Source organism: Nelusetta ayraudi, unplaced genomic scaffold, assembly GCF_046127955.1.
Source record: "Nelusetta ayraudi isolate G7.1 ecotype Tasmania unplaced genomic scaffold, CSIRO-AGI_Nayr_v1 ptg000136l, whole genome shotgun sequence".
NCBI lineage: Eukaryota > Metazoa > Chordata > Actinopteri > Tetraodontiformes > Monacanthidae > Nelusetta > Nelusetta ayraudi.
The window spans coordinates 2,424,210-2,440,000 of NW_027466186.1; the positions used below are offsets into that span (position 1 = coordinate 2,424,210).

Below are 15,791 nucleotides of genomic sequence, written 5' to 3' on the forward strand. Positions count from 1 at the left end.
AAAAAAAAAAAAAAAAAACGAAAAGCAAAAAGGTCACTTTTCCTTCTTCCTGTTGTGCAGTTTGTTTACACGCCGCTTCTCCGTGAGGCCCAACCCGTGTAAACCGTCCCGCGCCCGGCGAACAGAGGTCGCGTTCGATTCCGCTGAGAGAAAAATTTGGTTCGAGTTTCACTTTGAGGGCAAAGGAAGATCATTAACTTCACTTTCGGACCATTTCTCTTTCTGTCACTCTCAGGCTTGGTGGACGGCGCCCAGAATATTATGAGGGAATCGCCGATACGTCTCTGGCAGTCGCCGCCCGACGTGACTTTAAAGGATCGTGATACGTTTCCTCCCGGTTGACTGATAGAAAAGCCCTTGTTCCAGACAATCGCTGACCTTGGCTCATTAAAGCGAGAAGACGCGACGCGAGACCGCTCGCTGCACCGCTCGGCGGTAACGAGGTCTGATCACAGCCACCTTCAAGACTATGCCACGCGGCTCCTGCCCGGACACATACAAGAGAAGCCTCTGTCTGCATTTGGAGCTTTGTGCGCGTCCTTGCGCGATCCGTTTGACCATGAGTAAAAATCCCAGTTGTTTGTCTTATTGTTTTATCTCTGCTGCGTATGTGTGTGAGCTGCAAAAAGCGCTTAGGGTCAACCGTTCTGAGCGGAACATTGCGCACAAACAAAGTTTTTTTTTCACGGCGAAGGCGAGAGAAGCGAAATGAAATAAGTGCGTAAAGGCCGTCCCTCTTTGCCAAAGGTGAGCCGAGCGTGAGGACGGAGCGAGGTGAGGAGAGTCAAGGGGGTGAACCAGGAGGACGGAGCCCCGAGGAAGGCACGCCTCTTGCCGGGGTTGAGCCGGGGTGAGGAAGGGGTGAGCCGGGGTGACGGAGGTGAAAGTCTCCGAGGTGAAGGTGGAGACGTTCTGAAGGAGCTGCGGGGTTATGGCGTGGAAGTTGGAGGCAGATCAAAGACGAGTCCTTGAATTTTAGAGAAGACTTGTTTGCCCCACTCTGCAAGTCAGCCGAAAACACAGAGAAGTTCGTCCACTTTCAAGGCGAAACAAAAGTGCTGTGGCGTGGCGTGGCGGGACGATCGCCGCCATTTCTCACCAGCGACGCTTCCCCGGCTCTTTCCCTCGTGGAGCTTCCCTCCAACTCTGCCGCTTTTATATATAAGGTCAAAGGGATAACAGGATAAAGGGTGTCCTCTCCGCTCCTCTGAAGGACAGGCACTCTGCCGATTGGATTTGGTGGCCTTCAAGGACAAAGGAAGAACACTCCCGCACAAAGGAACCAATGGAGAGGGGGCGAAGATTTCATCTGTCTCTATGGTCTGAGTGATTGGCAGGAGTGGATGGGACCAGCAACCTGAGTGCTGCCTCTTTGTGGCTGCTTGCCCTCCATCAGCAGTGAATAGCAGGACTTGATCCAGCAGCACTAACAAACCCAAGGACTGGAAAGGACCCGACTTTGGGGAGGTGGAGTGAGAGGGAGGTGGAGGGGTTTGCAGAGGCCGTCGGGGGTCTGCAGGTGATTTCATTTAGCCGGATGGTTTTAAATGTTAATTTGTCCATGAGTTTGCATTGAATGTTTGCGCAGAAGCTGTGCGCTTATTGCATATCTGTGTGCACAGAAAGATTAGAGGGAGTAACGATTGAATGAGAGCTTGTGGGGGTTAAACGCTTAAAGCTCCCACATTATACCTATTGCCCTCGTTAATTTTCAATCCCGGGCTAAAGCAGAACACCTTGTATGTGTATGGATACGTAGCAAAAAGCAACAACAACAACAACAACAACCGTAGGAGGTGCACACAGTGTTCTCAGAAAGTGAGGAATGGACATCTGGCCGAGGTGTTGTTGGATCTTTGAAACTCAAAAACTGTTGTGTATGTTATAGACACAGATAAAAAACAAACAAAAAGCTACAATGTTAAGACTGAATCTCCACAGAGTTTACGAAACCACTTCAAAAATGTCCTCAAATCAAAATCAAGGTAAAAGAAAGTGAGATTTTTGGGTGGCTGACGACAAGGCTTTTTTTCAATTGTCCATTTAAATTCCATCCCCACTCTTTAAGTGAAGCCTTTTGGATAATAGCTTAACATATTTTTTTTTTTATGACTCTTTAAAATATATTGCTTCTGGAACAACTCCACAAATTATACGCTGAAGGCTTTGCCACAACTTCAGACACTCATACGTGAGTCTATGTGACAGTAATTACACAACACGACTTTTTACAAAAGAGAAAATTCCCTTCAGAAATATGTTGGGTTTTCTTTTATTTTGTATTCTAATATAGTTGCTGCTCAGCCATTAAAGGATCTCAACGATGGCAGTAGCAAGCAACATGTGACAGGAAATTGCAGCTAGCCAACTTAAAGCTCAAACAGCATTTAAAGTTCAACCATATTCCTTTATAAATGTTCGGCTCGGATTCAATTTGAAGAATAAAAAAAACAAAATTCTTCATATTTAAGACGAATTTCAAGGATGTTGGGAGCAGGAACACATAGCGCCGAGCTGTTTCAGCTCATAGTCACAAAGGGAAAAAGTTCTTACCTGCGTGCAGGTAAGCCAGGTCTGGGTTCTCAATATCGGGGTGATGATCTTTCAGGTGGTTGCGGAACTCCATGGGCGAGTTGGAGCCGAAGGTGCACTTTGGACAGTTGTACATCTTTACGCCCTCGTGTTTCCCCGTATGGAGAATGTGCTTGCGGATGTTCTCCGCACAGTTGGATCTGAGGGAGACGCAGATGGAAAGGGGCATGTGTCCTCTTTGGAATGACATTTGTACATTTTGAATGAAGAAAAATGCAACAAAAACACAATAATGTTTTAGGAAATGTTCGACCAGGCAACGAGCAAAAAAAAAAAAAAAAAAAAAAGTTTGCAAATACAACCAGAAGATTTATTTTCACGTTGCTTTTTTTTTTTTTTTTTTGAAAAAAATCTTCAATGATGTTACACAGTCTTGCATGTTTCCTTTCTCGCGGTTATTTGGATTTAGCGCACAAACATGCTTGGAGAGGAAGCCGAGGGTGACGCTCTTGCGTATCTGCAGGACATTACAGATACGTGCGAAGGCATCTGCTATGCATTATGTATCTCCTGCAGTTGTATGAAACCCATAGTAAAGGTGTACATCATGTTTGCATGCCTGTGTGTGTGTGTGTGTGTGTGTGTGTGTGTGTGTGTGTGTGTCTGAGCTGGTCAGATAGGGCACAGCAAACATGGAGCTTCTCCGGGGTGTAACATGTAATGATGTCAGCTCTAAGAGTCACACACGAGCCCTGCACTGATTAATGATGCTGCCTGACCTGCTCCCAGGCTCTATCTAAACCTGCCTACGGACACACACACAAACCACACAATGGCCGCCGCGCACATGCACATATATGGCACTCACGTACGCCCCATGCATACACATAGATGCCGCCTCTCCAGTTAGTAAATCGAAGGAGGGGCAAAAAATAATATATATATATTTTTTTGATATGAAGATTCAAGCGCGTGTATCCGCCCCCCCCCCCAAAAAAAAAAAAAAAAAAAATCCACAATTGCAAGAGCGCACGAGTGTGCACGTATTTCAATGTATCATGCAAGTAAGCGATGTGCGATGTAGAACACAGCTACACACACACGCACACACACACACACACTTGAACACAAACGTGTTGATGGATGGGACACTCGTGTTCAGTTTGGACCTGACATTCTCGGACACTATAATACGCAATTACTCTCCCTTATCACCTTGGCCGGGACAATAAAGGCTCACAGTGCCATAGCTCACGCCAGCCAAGTAGAGAATTTGTTTTCACTTTTGCACGGACACCTCTCTCCATCAAGGGGCCCACGGGGCTCCAAAGGGGTCTCTCTTCCTCTTCCTGATGCCGGGAAATTGCCTTAACCAGGACCACATGGCTAAATGCATCGACTTGCCTACGTGTGATTGGCCGATTAGCTTCATAGTTAGAGGTGTACCTCATACAGCGGTGCAGTGGTCTTAAAAATAAATAAATAAACAGCAGCACGCGAGTATCATGATGTAATACTACCATCGATTACTGACAGGTATTAAAATACAGTACAATTCATAATGAATAGAACTACACCATGAACGCACCATGAACATGGTCCCGGGTTCTGGTTAGCTTGACATTGAGAAGAATAATTAGCTGGTAATAAGCATGGGCCCTGACAGCCAACTGGAATAATAAGACAAGCACCCCAAGGTCAAAGTAAGCAAGGCCAGGTAGTGAAAGACTCATAATTCCATAGCAAAGACATGATAATATATAACATGCAGTCCAAAGAAATATCAGCATAACTGTATTTCTACATTACCACAAAAAGTGTTTCAATGACACTTTTGCGATATACCTCTACATATTGATACGTCTGAGAAACCACCTCATGAGAGCGTAAAAACCTTTCAGCAATATTTGAGAGATTTTTCGAAGTTTAGGTGTTTCCATGACCAGTTTTTTATTGCGATATTTAGGGTTTTGCACAATTCTAGGGTTAATGGAAACGCAGCTATTGAGGTAGCAACCAGCACGGCTGACAGCACACAGCTATCTACATAAACCTGAATATTTGCTCATGGCTCAATTATTTAGCCAGTTAATTGGCCCTCACTGTTTTTGATCGCTCTATCTGACAAAAAAGTAAGAAAAAAAAAAAGTCAGAACAGGTTCACAGAGACACATCATTGCCATATCTTTTGAACGTTCATCTGCATAATGTGGGGCCAAAGAAAAAATTATAAAAGCAGACAGTTTTTACTGTCACGCGCTCGTGAGCGAGCGAGCGAGGCTAAGTTGGGCTGCTGAAAAATGCATTTAATACTCAAAATGAACCAATTTCTTATTCGAAAGCAGCGGGTGGGGGGGGGGCACCATAAATAGATTAAAAAAAAAAAAAAAAAAAACCTGAAGCGGAGCTAAAAGGTTCTAAAGAGAGCGCGGGTGGATTCCTAGGGGGGGCCTCGCTATCTCTCAGATATGGTAATGGCGTAATTGTCATATTAAAACAACACAACGTGCGTTTAGGAGTCAGCAGGTGTCACAGTCGGTGAGAAGCCCACGCCGGCCCTCCCACTATACACCGTATTAATTAGTAGCGACGTCGTTACAACTTCCTCCCCCGGCAGCCGCGCAAACTCACCGCTGGGAATCGGCCGTCCTGACGCTCGACAAATACGTCACCCTGCCTCTGCCCCGCTTCCCCAAACCCCACCCCCGCCCCCGCCACTCTCCCGCGCCCCTTTATTCCTCCCATTTCCATATTCCTCCTCCCAAACGAGCGCGCGGTAATGGGAGAGGTGTAATTGAGAGGTGCTTCGTTAGAGGAGATTTAAATGTCTGTCTTTGTGTGTGTCAAGAGACGGGCGGTGGGTGGGGGAAGAGGGTTATTTGGAACGCCGGTGCTATTTGGGTCTTATCCTGACGAGCGGTGGCCCCGGCGATCATCATTAGCGGTCCGCCCGTCCCTATTCGCGCTTTACAAGGTCGAGCGACCTTCGCGACACCGGACGGTGGGCGAGTCGTCCTCAAAGCTTCCGCCGCGGCGGCGGGGAAACAGGCAGGCAGAACCGACGCGAGCCCACAATTCCACAAACAATAACAGCCCCCAAGAAGGGGAGGAAGTCGGAGGCTACATATCAATTAGCCCGTTTAAGGCGCCGGTGTGACTTTAATGAGAGCGGGAGGAGAGCGAGGGAGAAGGGGAGCAGGACTCCTTCCTGCGAAACAATACGAGTGATTACTTAAACGCTGAAGTTTTCGCCGCGTGCATAAGTAGCCGGGGAATATAGTCAAGGAGGCATCATTAATTGACAGCCAAGGATTCCCAGTGCACTGCCATTAGGACAGTGTTTTTTTTCACCGCTCGTCCCCAACTATAATTACCCCCCTTCTCTATTATCCGTCTCCGTCTGAATAGGAGATGAGCTGCATTTGATAGATCATTCACTCCCCGCTCATTTACATGCGTCTCTGAAGCGGCCCTGATGGAGATCACGACGGAGCCGTGGGCGGCTTCCGGTAACATTTCAAAAATGGATATTTTTAGATTTGTACACATCTGCGTGTTTGACTGAGTGAAAGCCTCGGTCCTCGCACCTAAATATGAATCTCACTCGCAACCGCGTGGCTGATTCCACGAGGCCGTTTTAAGTTTAAAGGTCGAACGTGCCGACTCGCCCCGTAAAAAATCTCCTCATGGAGATCAGACCTCCAGAGACTTTTGAGGTTTTAAACACGCATTCAGGATGTAAAGAGCAGGACAAAGACTCCGCCGCTCCACTTCCTCGTCCTCGCATCATTTCGCCAGCGGGGTGTTTCCTAAACCTCCCCATTTTCTCTGTACCTGGTACTAGGAAGGTGCGTGTGGCAGGAACCAAAAGATAGCATCTTCAGGAAACCCTTATGGCATTTATGCTGCCCATTCTGGTGGCGCCGAGCCAAGATAATCAGCTTTCTTTGGCTCATCATTGGCTCAGATAAACCACTTAAAGACGATTAACAAACACAAAAATGCTTCATCTAAAAGTATTTAACACTGAAAATCAAGCCTTTATGATCAGTTCTTAAATGTTAATATGCTAAATGGACAAATGATTGACACACACAGACACACTCACTTTTACGCATGATTAAAATTTTACAAATTAAAAGGAACAAAAGGAATTGCAAAGCACTGACAGTTTGGCTTTGTTCAGAGGAAGCCTCGGTGCCCCTGGACCACCACCACACTTTGGAGACCACTGAATTGAGGTGGGACGATCCTTTGATAACTGCAAAATTGACACCCTCATTACAACTTCCACATCAAAGTGTTCCACTCTTGGCAAATGGGTCCGCATACACAATGAGCCGCTTCACTATAACCGAGCAGGTGTAGCGGCCAAACCCGAGCGAAATGACTTTGTCACGGTGTGGCGTGGTGGTGGTGGTGGTGGTGGTGGTGTGTAGGGAGGATGAGGAGTACGTCTAAAACCAATGATGGGTTCGAGATCATTCCCTTTCACACTCCTCTGCCACACTGACGAGGAAGTCAGTGGGGATGAGAGGCGGCGGCGGAGGGAGGCGATGGGCGATGGCGGCCAAAACTTTTTCAATTTCACCGACAATTTCCTGTGTAATTACTGATGTGGTGTGATGGTGTTTTAATGACAGGGACCTGCCAGTGACAGTGACATCGGGCGTGTGTGTGTGTGTGTGTGTGTGTTGTGGGGGGATCTAGCTGGGCCTGTTGATGATGGCAGAGTGATGAGATGGAGCCATGCTGCAGAGATTAGACCTGTCTGGCCGCCACCTCTCACCACACACACACACACACACACACACACACACACACACACACACACACACACACACACACACACACACACACACACACACACACACACACACACACACACACTCTCAAAGCATTAGCGCCCCTTCCAAACTACCCTGCTCTGCCACCTGCGAGCTCGCAATCGAACCCACTGACTTCCAAAGCCGCGGCTCGACCAATGGAAACCCAGCGATGATCGGCGCCACCTGCGGATCAATGAGCCGTTACCTGTAGTCGCACCAGGGGCAGCGGTAGGGCTTCTCTCCAGTGTGGACGCGCTTGTGGCGGGACAGGTGGGACTGAGTGGTGGAGGCGAAGCTGCAGAGCTTGCACTTGAAAGGCCTCTCGCCTGTTGGGGACGTTGGACAAGACGGGCGACAGAGAGTCAGTGCCATCAAAACCCGTGGATATGTATATATTCAAGCGAGGAAATGAAAATTTTAATTAAACTGAGGTGAGACGCAAATAGCAGTTGCGAAAAAAAGAAAAAAAAGAGGAAGTGTTGAGTGTTTGGTTCTGACCACAGCCTGTTTATCTGTGTGTCAGCAGAATGTGTTGAGGAAAATATGAATACATCTCCATGAAAAGTGATGAGCTGGGATCTGATGGGAGGGGGAACAGATGGGCGACTTCAATCACTGCATCATAGATTCTTAGCATATCTGAGGCACGGCCATTAATCTTACAGAGGCTTTCACATGTTCAAGGCATCAATTTCACTTTAAAACAAGGCGGTGGGAGCTGCCGGAGTCATAAATAGAAAAGTTTCCGTGCTTTGAAAGTTTTTGAACTATTACATTTCGTGGGCTGACAACGTATTTGCTATCCAGAACAACGCGTTACATTTCTGCAGATGGACTTTTGGACTCCAGTTTGTATTGTGTTGCATCTGTCTTTCTTTCTTTTTGACATCTCTTCAGTCACAGCTCAACGGCAGGAAGAAAACAACATCAGACAGTGACTGGCAACACATTTCGCTGCGTGAGGGCAGAAGCATGTGAGCACATAAATGCATCGCGATAATGTTGCGTTATTTCTCCGCGAGCAAACTTTTTTTTTTTTTGCGACAAAAACGTCGGCGCGCACACAATCCGAGGGGAGAGGAATCTGTCAAGCAGGATGTTTTTCCTCGTTGAAGGCTGCGTGACATCACATTTAAATATGCATCTGAAAATCTGTGGAACTGACACATGTCAGCGCAGAAAGGCCGGGCAGAAATTGCAAGTTTTTTTTTTTTTTTAGGGGCAAAAAAATGGCAGGCAATCTGAGGAGCAAACAAAATGAATTATGAAAACCCAAATGAATATTTATAACAGGATACTTGATCCTTGGTCGCCTGCCAGACAACAGTTAAGAACAGTATTTGTTTCACTGTGCCAATTTCCAAAAAGGCACTCATTATTGACAGCCTATCTGAAAAATGCAATTTCCCTAAGCGACAGAATGACATGGTGAAATGATAAGTGAAATTAAAAATCTGAGATTCAGTCAGCCACACTGGTACACATGCCTATCACTGACAGCGGCGTGTCACACTGACGTGCCCGCGTGTGTGTGTGTGTGTGTGTGTGTGTGTGTGTGCGCGTGTGGTAGCGAGACAGCAAACAGTTACTGAGACTATGAGAAATAAACAGAAGCCGTTCCGAGTGTCAATCACGATCCACGCGTACGGCGAGCCGGTGCTGGTTCACGTCAGGATGCTGCTGTGTCGCTGCCCACCTGTGTGTTGGCGCCTGTGCTTGGTGAGGGCGTGCCTCGTCCCTCCGGCGAAGCCGCACATGTCACACAGATACGTCTTCTCTCCTAGAGACGGAAGGAAGAGAGAATAAAGGGATGGTGAAATATCTGAATGCAGTTCCAGTTTGGGAAAGGGGGGAATTATTACGTTTACAAATACTTCTACGCACTGATATCAATTCTCCTCAAAATTGAAACATCACTTGTAACAGACAACATATCAATAGATACATAAATATATATATATATATATATATATATATATATATATATATAGCTTTTTTGATACAACTTCATCCAGGTATAGAGCCTGAACAATGCCCAGAGCTAAACAAGAAGTTCGGCAGCAGTTGCAAACAAAAATAACGACGATGATGTATTAGAACACTGCCGTTGAACATTATCTGGTATCTGTTTCTGAGAAACTACACAGCATTCAAAAAGACACCTTTGTTTTGTCAGCTGTCTGCAGTTTTTGCACAGGAGAAAAAAAATATATAAGGATTGTAAAAATATCACTGCTTTTAATATCCCTGTGTTTAAAATATCATGTTACATTAAGTGGTATGTATGAGTATACAGTAGGTCATAAAAAGAATAAAGTCGACGTTAAAAAAATACGAAATTTGGTGAATAAAGTAGAAGTTTCATTAATAAAGTTGCCGCAAATAAAGTGGAAATTGGCGAGTAGACTGCAAGGATGGAGGATTAACCCAGTTACCCACAGTTAAAAGTAAGCAGGAAGAAAACAGGTGCATCCCACAAGGTTCACACACAGTAATCAGGAAACTGGCGAAAACAGAAGTATTCAACCAGACTTGTGAGCAGAGCCTTTCGACTTTATTCTCATTTTGACTTACTTCACATTGACATTGATTGCGAAATTACGATTTTATTCGCACATTTTCGTCTTTTTTTTACAACAACATTATCCTCGAAATGTCTTTAATCTCAAAATTTCAACTTTATTCTCAAATTGGAAACTTGAAAAATCGTAATTTTTATCTCCTCTTGCGGCCCAGATCCCCTTCCGTACGGCATGCCATTGAGCGAAAAAAAAAGAAAAAAAACGGAAAAAAAGAAAAAAAAAAGGCTGAACTGAGGAGGGAGATTTTACACTGATCGCGGGTGGAATAAATGTGTAAATGATGAGAACGGCAGCGCGGGAGCTGGGGCGAACAGACGAGCAGCGGCTCTAGTTGGCGAGCAGATGAGCCGAGCAGAAGTCACAGATCACCAGCGTATATCCATCAGAGCCGCTCGCAGCTAACTAATTCCTCCGATCAGATGGATCCGTGTAAATATGTCAAACGGGGGAGAGACGGGGGGAGGGGTGTGGGCGGGCGGGGGGAAGAGGAGGGGGGGGGGGGGGGGGAATTGCCAGTGTGGTTTATTGACTGTGATAAAATCTGAAAAGCGCCGCTGAACATAATTACATACTTGTCAGAGCCATAAAAATTAGCTTTATTATCAATGGGGATGGTTTCGTACAACTTCATTTGGGGACGATGCCTTCCAGATGGGGGAACGTGGAGAGCTTTTTTTTTTCTTTTCTTTTTTTTCACTCCTCCTCTCTCTCTCGCTGCATCTGGCTCTGTCATTAACAGCATGACGGCCTCTCTCTCTCTCTCTCTCTCTCTCTTCCTCTCTCTCTCTCTCTCTCTCTTCCTCTCTCTTCCTCTCTCTCGCTGTCTCTCTCTGTCCTTCCTATTCTGACTCCCTACTTCTCTCTGCCGTCACGTGCGCACACACACACGCACACACACAGGCTGTCACACACACGCGCCCAACACTCCAGTGTGGGGACCCCGGACGCCGCTTCCACGCTGCAGCGGCTTTAAATATTCATCCAAACGCTGATGTCGAACTCTCTCGCCACACACCGCCGCCGCCATTCGGCCGACCCCCACCCCCAACCACCCACCCCCCCGCCTGAGCTCGGGGGGGCCACCCCGGCGGTTCCCGCTCGACTCCCCCCGCCCGGCCGCCGCACAGACAGCAGCTTTCACCGAGTCCGCAGAGAACAGAGCCGCCTCGAGTTCCTTCCATCGCGCCCATTTGCGGCCACTCGACTGTGAGAAGAGTTTTAATGCAGTGGCACTTAGAGGGAGAGGAGAGAGAAAAAACAGCCTTAAAAAAAAAATTTGCGCTGCGCTGGTTTAGCCAATTCACACGGGGTCACTTTTCAGTCCCCGGCGCGAGAGGAGGCTTCTAAAGGAACAATGTTCCCGTTTGAATATATCTCCATTCTGCTACTTTATTTTCTGGCTGTATGAAATCCAGCTTTATATACATTTGCTGTTTCAGACCCCTTATGTCGAAAGCTTCCTGGTTTCAAATCCCCCTGACTTGGGCTTGAACCTGAATTTTCTATTTACGTTCTATTTATCTGCTCTATTGGAAGAGCTCCGGGACACAATGCAGATCATGACAAAGAGATTACCCTCCACCGCTAATGGGAGCAATTAGAATCCATCCCGGTAATATATGCTTCAGTCTTCCTGCTCGAAAATTGAAGTTTTCTAAGCAGAATGTCTCTTTATAGTCATTCATCCAATCCCTTAGCAACCAAATAAACGTTTTACACAAACACAGGGACATCGCAGTTTATGATAAAGATGGAGTGAGTTTGTTGCTCGCTGTGGATTTAATTTTCGTTCTACTCAGAACCTGGTCGCTCAAAGTGTTTCTGAAGTGAACCCAGAATTAATCACTGTTCATATTGCAGGTGTATTGCAGCGATCTGGTCGGTGCAAGTGCTGTTGAAGGGTCTCGGAAACAGTGAGACGAGCAACTGGAAGTCAGTTTACGTGTTTTATATTCTTATTTGGGTTGGCTTTATTTTTTTTTCTCCCTTTCATCCCTTCTTACTTACGGTCGGAGCCCACAAACACAACCCCGAAAAATCCGTCATGTAAAAGAGGCTGTTCACACCTAGGCGGATAATTACATCCACGCTGCACCCCGCCGCTCTCCGGGAGACCCCTGCTGACCTCCCATTCGGAAGAAAAGGAATTCTTTATCCGTGTGACTTTAACCTCTGGAATAGTTACTGAAGACCCGCTCAGACATTTTCCTCCCGCTGGAACTGGGAGGAAAAAAAAATATTAAAAAAAAACAGCGGCAGTCCCTCTTCCACTCCTCCCCTCCCTCCCTCCTCCCATCTCTCATTATGCCCGACGATACAAGACCCCACCACAGAGAGAAAAAAAAAAAAAAAATCCATAGCCATCGATCCCTGCGCCCTGCCGCAGTCGCCACAATTATTCTTGAGGAGGAAACGCTGGCGATAAATTACACGTGCGCTTTTCATCCGCTGCTCAGCGGCGGCGAGCCCTGCGAGGACCCGGGTGGGGTGGGGTTTGGTGGGGGACGAGCGCGACGAGACGGCGCGAGAGTGACGAGTCCTGTCAGCGCCGGCTGATAAACAAACCCCACCGGACGGCCGCCGGTCGCCGTGCGGCCTTAACCTTGGCCTCCGAGCCGGTCGGAGCCGCTGCCTCAAACTTCACCTCAACGCCTGCGATCCGAAGCCACGGACCCTCGGACCGCCGCATCCGCTCCGGATTTAAACCCGGTGAAGGTGCTTTGTTTTAAGCAAAGTAAGAGGTGCTAAACATCGATTTAAAAAAAAATAAGCCAAAGCTGACCCGGTCGGCTCCCCTCGGCTAATGCGCACTTAGAGTCATTAAACTTTTGCAGATTTGAATATTGGCTTATTGCGTCTGTTCAGCTCCCACGATGCTCCTCAACCCCGGGCGCCCTCAGCCGAATGAGACGCGCCGCCTTATTGTGAGACAATAAAAGAAACTTTGAAGACAAAATATACAGGCTCTTGTTTTTTATCTCCATGTGCGGGTGAATATTTTATACCCATACAGTAAATACTGCGTGTGCTAGTGTGTGTCCGCCCAGTGTGTGTGCGTGCGTGCGCACATGGGCGTTTTAAATAACCCCAGAGGCGACTGCATGCGGCTATAATTGCCTCCCTCATTAGTTATGTTTTAGCAGGAGCGAACGGGAGGGCAATTAATTTTACCGCTTAATTTTTGACACGGGATCCGCCGCCGCCGCCGCCGTATTGATGCGCGCGCCACGTTGCCTCTCATTTTTCAGGGAAATTAATTGACAAAGTGCGAAGATTTATCAGCATATCGCCAGATTAAGCGACAAACTGAGGCGACGAGGAAATCAATTGCGGCCATGTCGCCGCGCTCCTCGCCCCCGCCACCCCCCCGCCCCCATCCCCCGCCCCTCCGCGGAGCCTGGGAACGGCTCGGCGGGTCAAACGCCGCGCACTTATTTATTTATTTGAGCCGCTCATTCATCAGCCGTTACAAATGACCCTGGCGGCTGACGACTACCGAATCCCCCCCCCCCCTCGTTCAGACAAGACCACCGTGCGAGGGGAGGGGAGGGGATGGGGTGGCGGTGGGGTGGGCGATTATCATAAAAAACACACAAATCAGGGTGGAACAATGAATCCAGTTACAGGCAGGAGAAGGTGATGGAGGTGTTTCCCTTCTCGAGGGTTGGGGGTGGGGGAGGGGTGCGGCGCTGTGCATGCGGCAAGTATAGGAACTCAATTCACAGGATGATGAAGTTTTCACATTTCCCCCGCAAATCCACCTCCCCTGCTTGTCGTTCTGGGGGAACTTTTATGGCGTTTTGGGTTGAAAGTTCAACCAGCTGTTGAGGTGAAGCAATGATCCCACTAAGACAAAAAGGGGCACAGAGACTATTTACACACTGGGGCAGGGGAACACAGGTGAGAACAATCAAGGGCAGGTCTGACAACGAGACACAGGTGACAGACATCAAGCAATAAACACAGGAAGTAAAACTAAGGACGCCGACAAGAGAATAAACAGATTTCAAAATAAAACAGGAAACACAGAACTTGACCATATCATGGAAGTAGGGCAGCACGCAACGGTCACTTATGCGTCACAAACGATTTAATGAAACGAAAGCAAGTGGTGGATAAGCCACAACAAAAAAAAAAAAATGTACCAGAACATACAGTGGTCATTGTTGAAGGATCGGGGACTTGCTTTTGTGATTTTTTTTATTTTTTTTTAAGTTTATCACCTTGTTATAGGACAGCATGAAATGTGATGCAGAAGGTGTGAATATTTGCATTAAAAGGTTTAGAGAAGGTTAAAATATGTTCACCTGTAAAAGCAATGGTGCATTTTAGGTCCATTACCAATTTTCATCTGAAATTCAAATTTAAAAAAGAAAAAAAAAAAATTATCAAAAAATATGAGTGTTTTTGTATAAAAAAAAAAAAAAACTGTAACTACTATGTATTTAAAGTCAGTCTACCGAGCTCTCTGGAGTGGAGCACAGTGCTCTTCAGTTGTAGCGCAACAAACTTTTACATTATCCACCCATGCTTAAGGAGTGTGTGTGTGTGTGTGTGTGTGTGTGTGGGGGGGGGGGGGGGGGGGGGGGGGCGTTGAATCTCTTATCCAGCTTCATTGAAACGCTGCACTACTATCTTTTTTCCCTATTATCTCTCTTTAACATCCACGAGATGACGCAAGACCAAACGTGCCTGTTTTGAAAACGACCCCCCCCCCCCCCCCCCATCCCCCAGCATTGTCTCAACCTCTGCCTCCGCCCGCCTAATGGCGCTTCGGCGTGAGATCACGACACGAGTGCTACTCTGAGGGATTAGCGGTGTCATTTTAAGGGATTATAGACCAATTACGCGCACTTGACAAAGGCCAACTCGTTCAAAACTTGCCACTCTGATGAAGTTCTCGGCGGAGAGACGCAGCTCGAGGTTTATTTCGCCGGGGTGAAGTGCGGAAAGCTGCAACAAATGAGCTGGATGTGTTTATCATCACTCTCGGCTCCAGCGCAAACTCCCCGGTTAGTCATCGTCCTCTGCGACTCTACATAACCCACGCGTACGCACGCGCACACGCACGCCACAACTCCCATCCCTTCCATTACTAATTGCTCTGTTCCCAGGAAAGATTAGTTCAACTTTAAAACCGTGCGCCTTATTTTATTAGTATTGCATCTTAGTGGCGTGAAGGGGCCGATTTGTAACCTTTAAACAGATCACGTTGCACGCGGGCGATACTTCAGGGTGTCAGGTCGGCTGGTGGAATGCGATTGCGATGACTCGGTGGCTGGATGGAGCCGTCCAATCCAGCAGCGGCGGCGTTGCACAACAGACGGCGAGTCACACTCAAGAAAATTACGGTTGCTTTTTTTTCAGGGGGGGGGGGCTAAGGGTGGTGGGGGAGGGCGGTATTGCTAATCAAGTCATGTCCTGTGGCTCATTACAATGAGGTTGTTTCACGCTCAATCTTAATTCTCTTTATTTCCATATGTTCAGGACTCGGCCACCCCTTCACGTCTCGCTTTAGTGCTTTTTTTTTTTTTTTTTTTTTTCTTCCCCCTCGCCCGAAAAGCCGTCTCAATCACTCTCTCCGATGTTTCTTCCCTGGCACACAAGCAAGTCACACACGCACAGAGAGACGCCGCCGCCGCCGCCGCCGCACGGCGCCCGACGCCTCTCCAGGTGACAGCCGGGTGACAGCGCGACAGCGGCGGCCTGATGGGGAATGATGAGGGCGAGAAACAAATGAAAATAAAACGTCTAATTATGTCAGAGGCGCCTCGACTTTACATCACTGCTAAAACACATTTAAAATAACATCCAGCAAGTCCTCTCACCTCCAGCCCCGGTCGCCACA

At 47.4% G+C, this 15,791-nt stretch overlaps 1 protein-coding gene across 1 annotated transcript in view; it reads right to left on the reverse strand.

The window, feature by feature from the left end:
- The window catches only part of znf407 (zinc finger protein 407), a 148,980-nt gene that overhangs the window by 39,310 nt on the left and 93,879 nt on the right, over window positions 1–15,791 (reverse strand). Inside the window, exons 7-9 of the mRNA XM_076012918.1 lie at window positions 9,058–9,141; window positions 7,567–7,687; window positions 2,554–2,732 (exon numbers count right to left, since the gene is read on the reverse strand). Coding sequence (XP_075869033.1) covers window positions 2,554–2,732; window positions 7,567–7,687; window positions 9,058–9,141 — 384 coding nt within the window. The remainder of the gene's footprint in view (window positions 1–2,553; window positions 2,733–7,566; window positions 7,688–9,057; window positions 9,142–15,791) is intronic.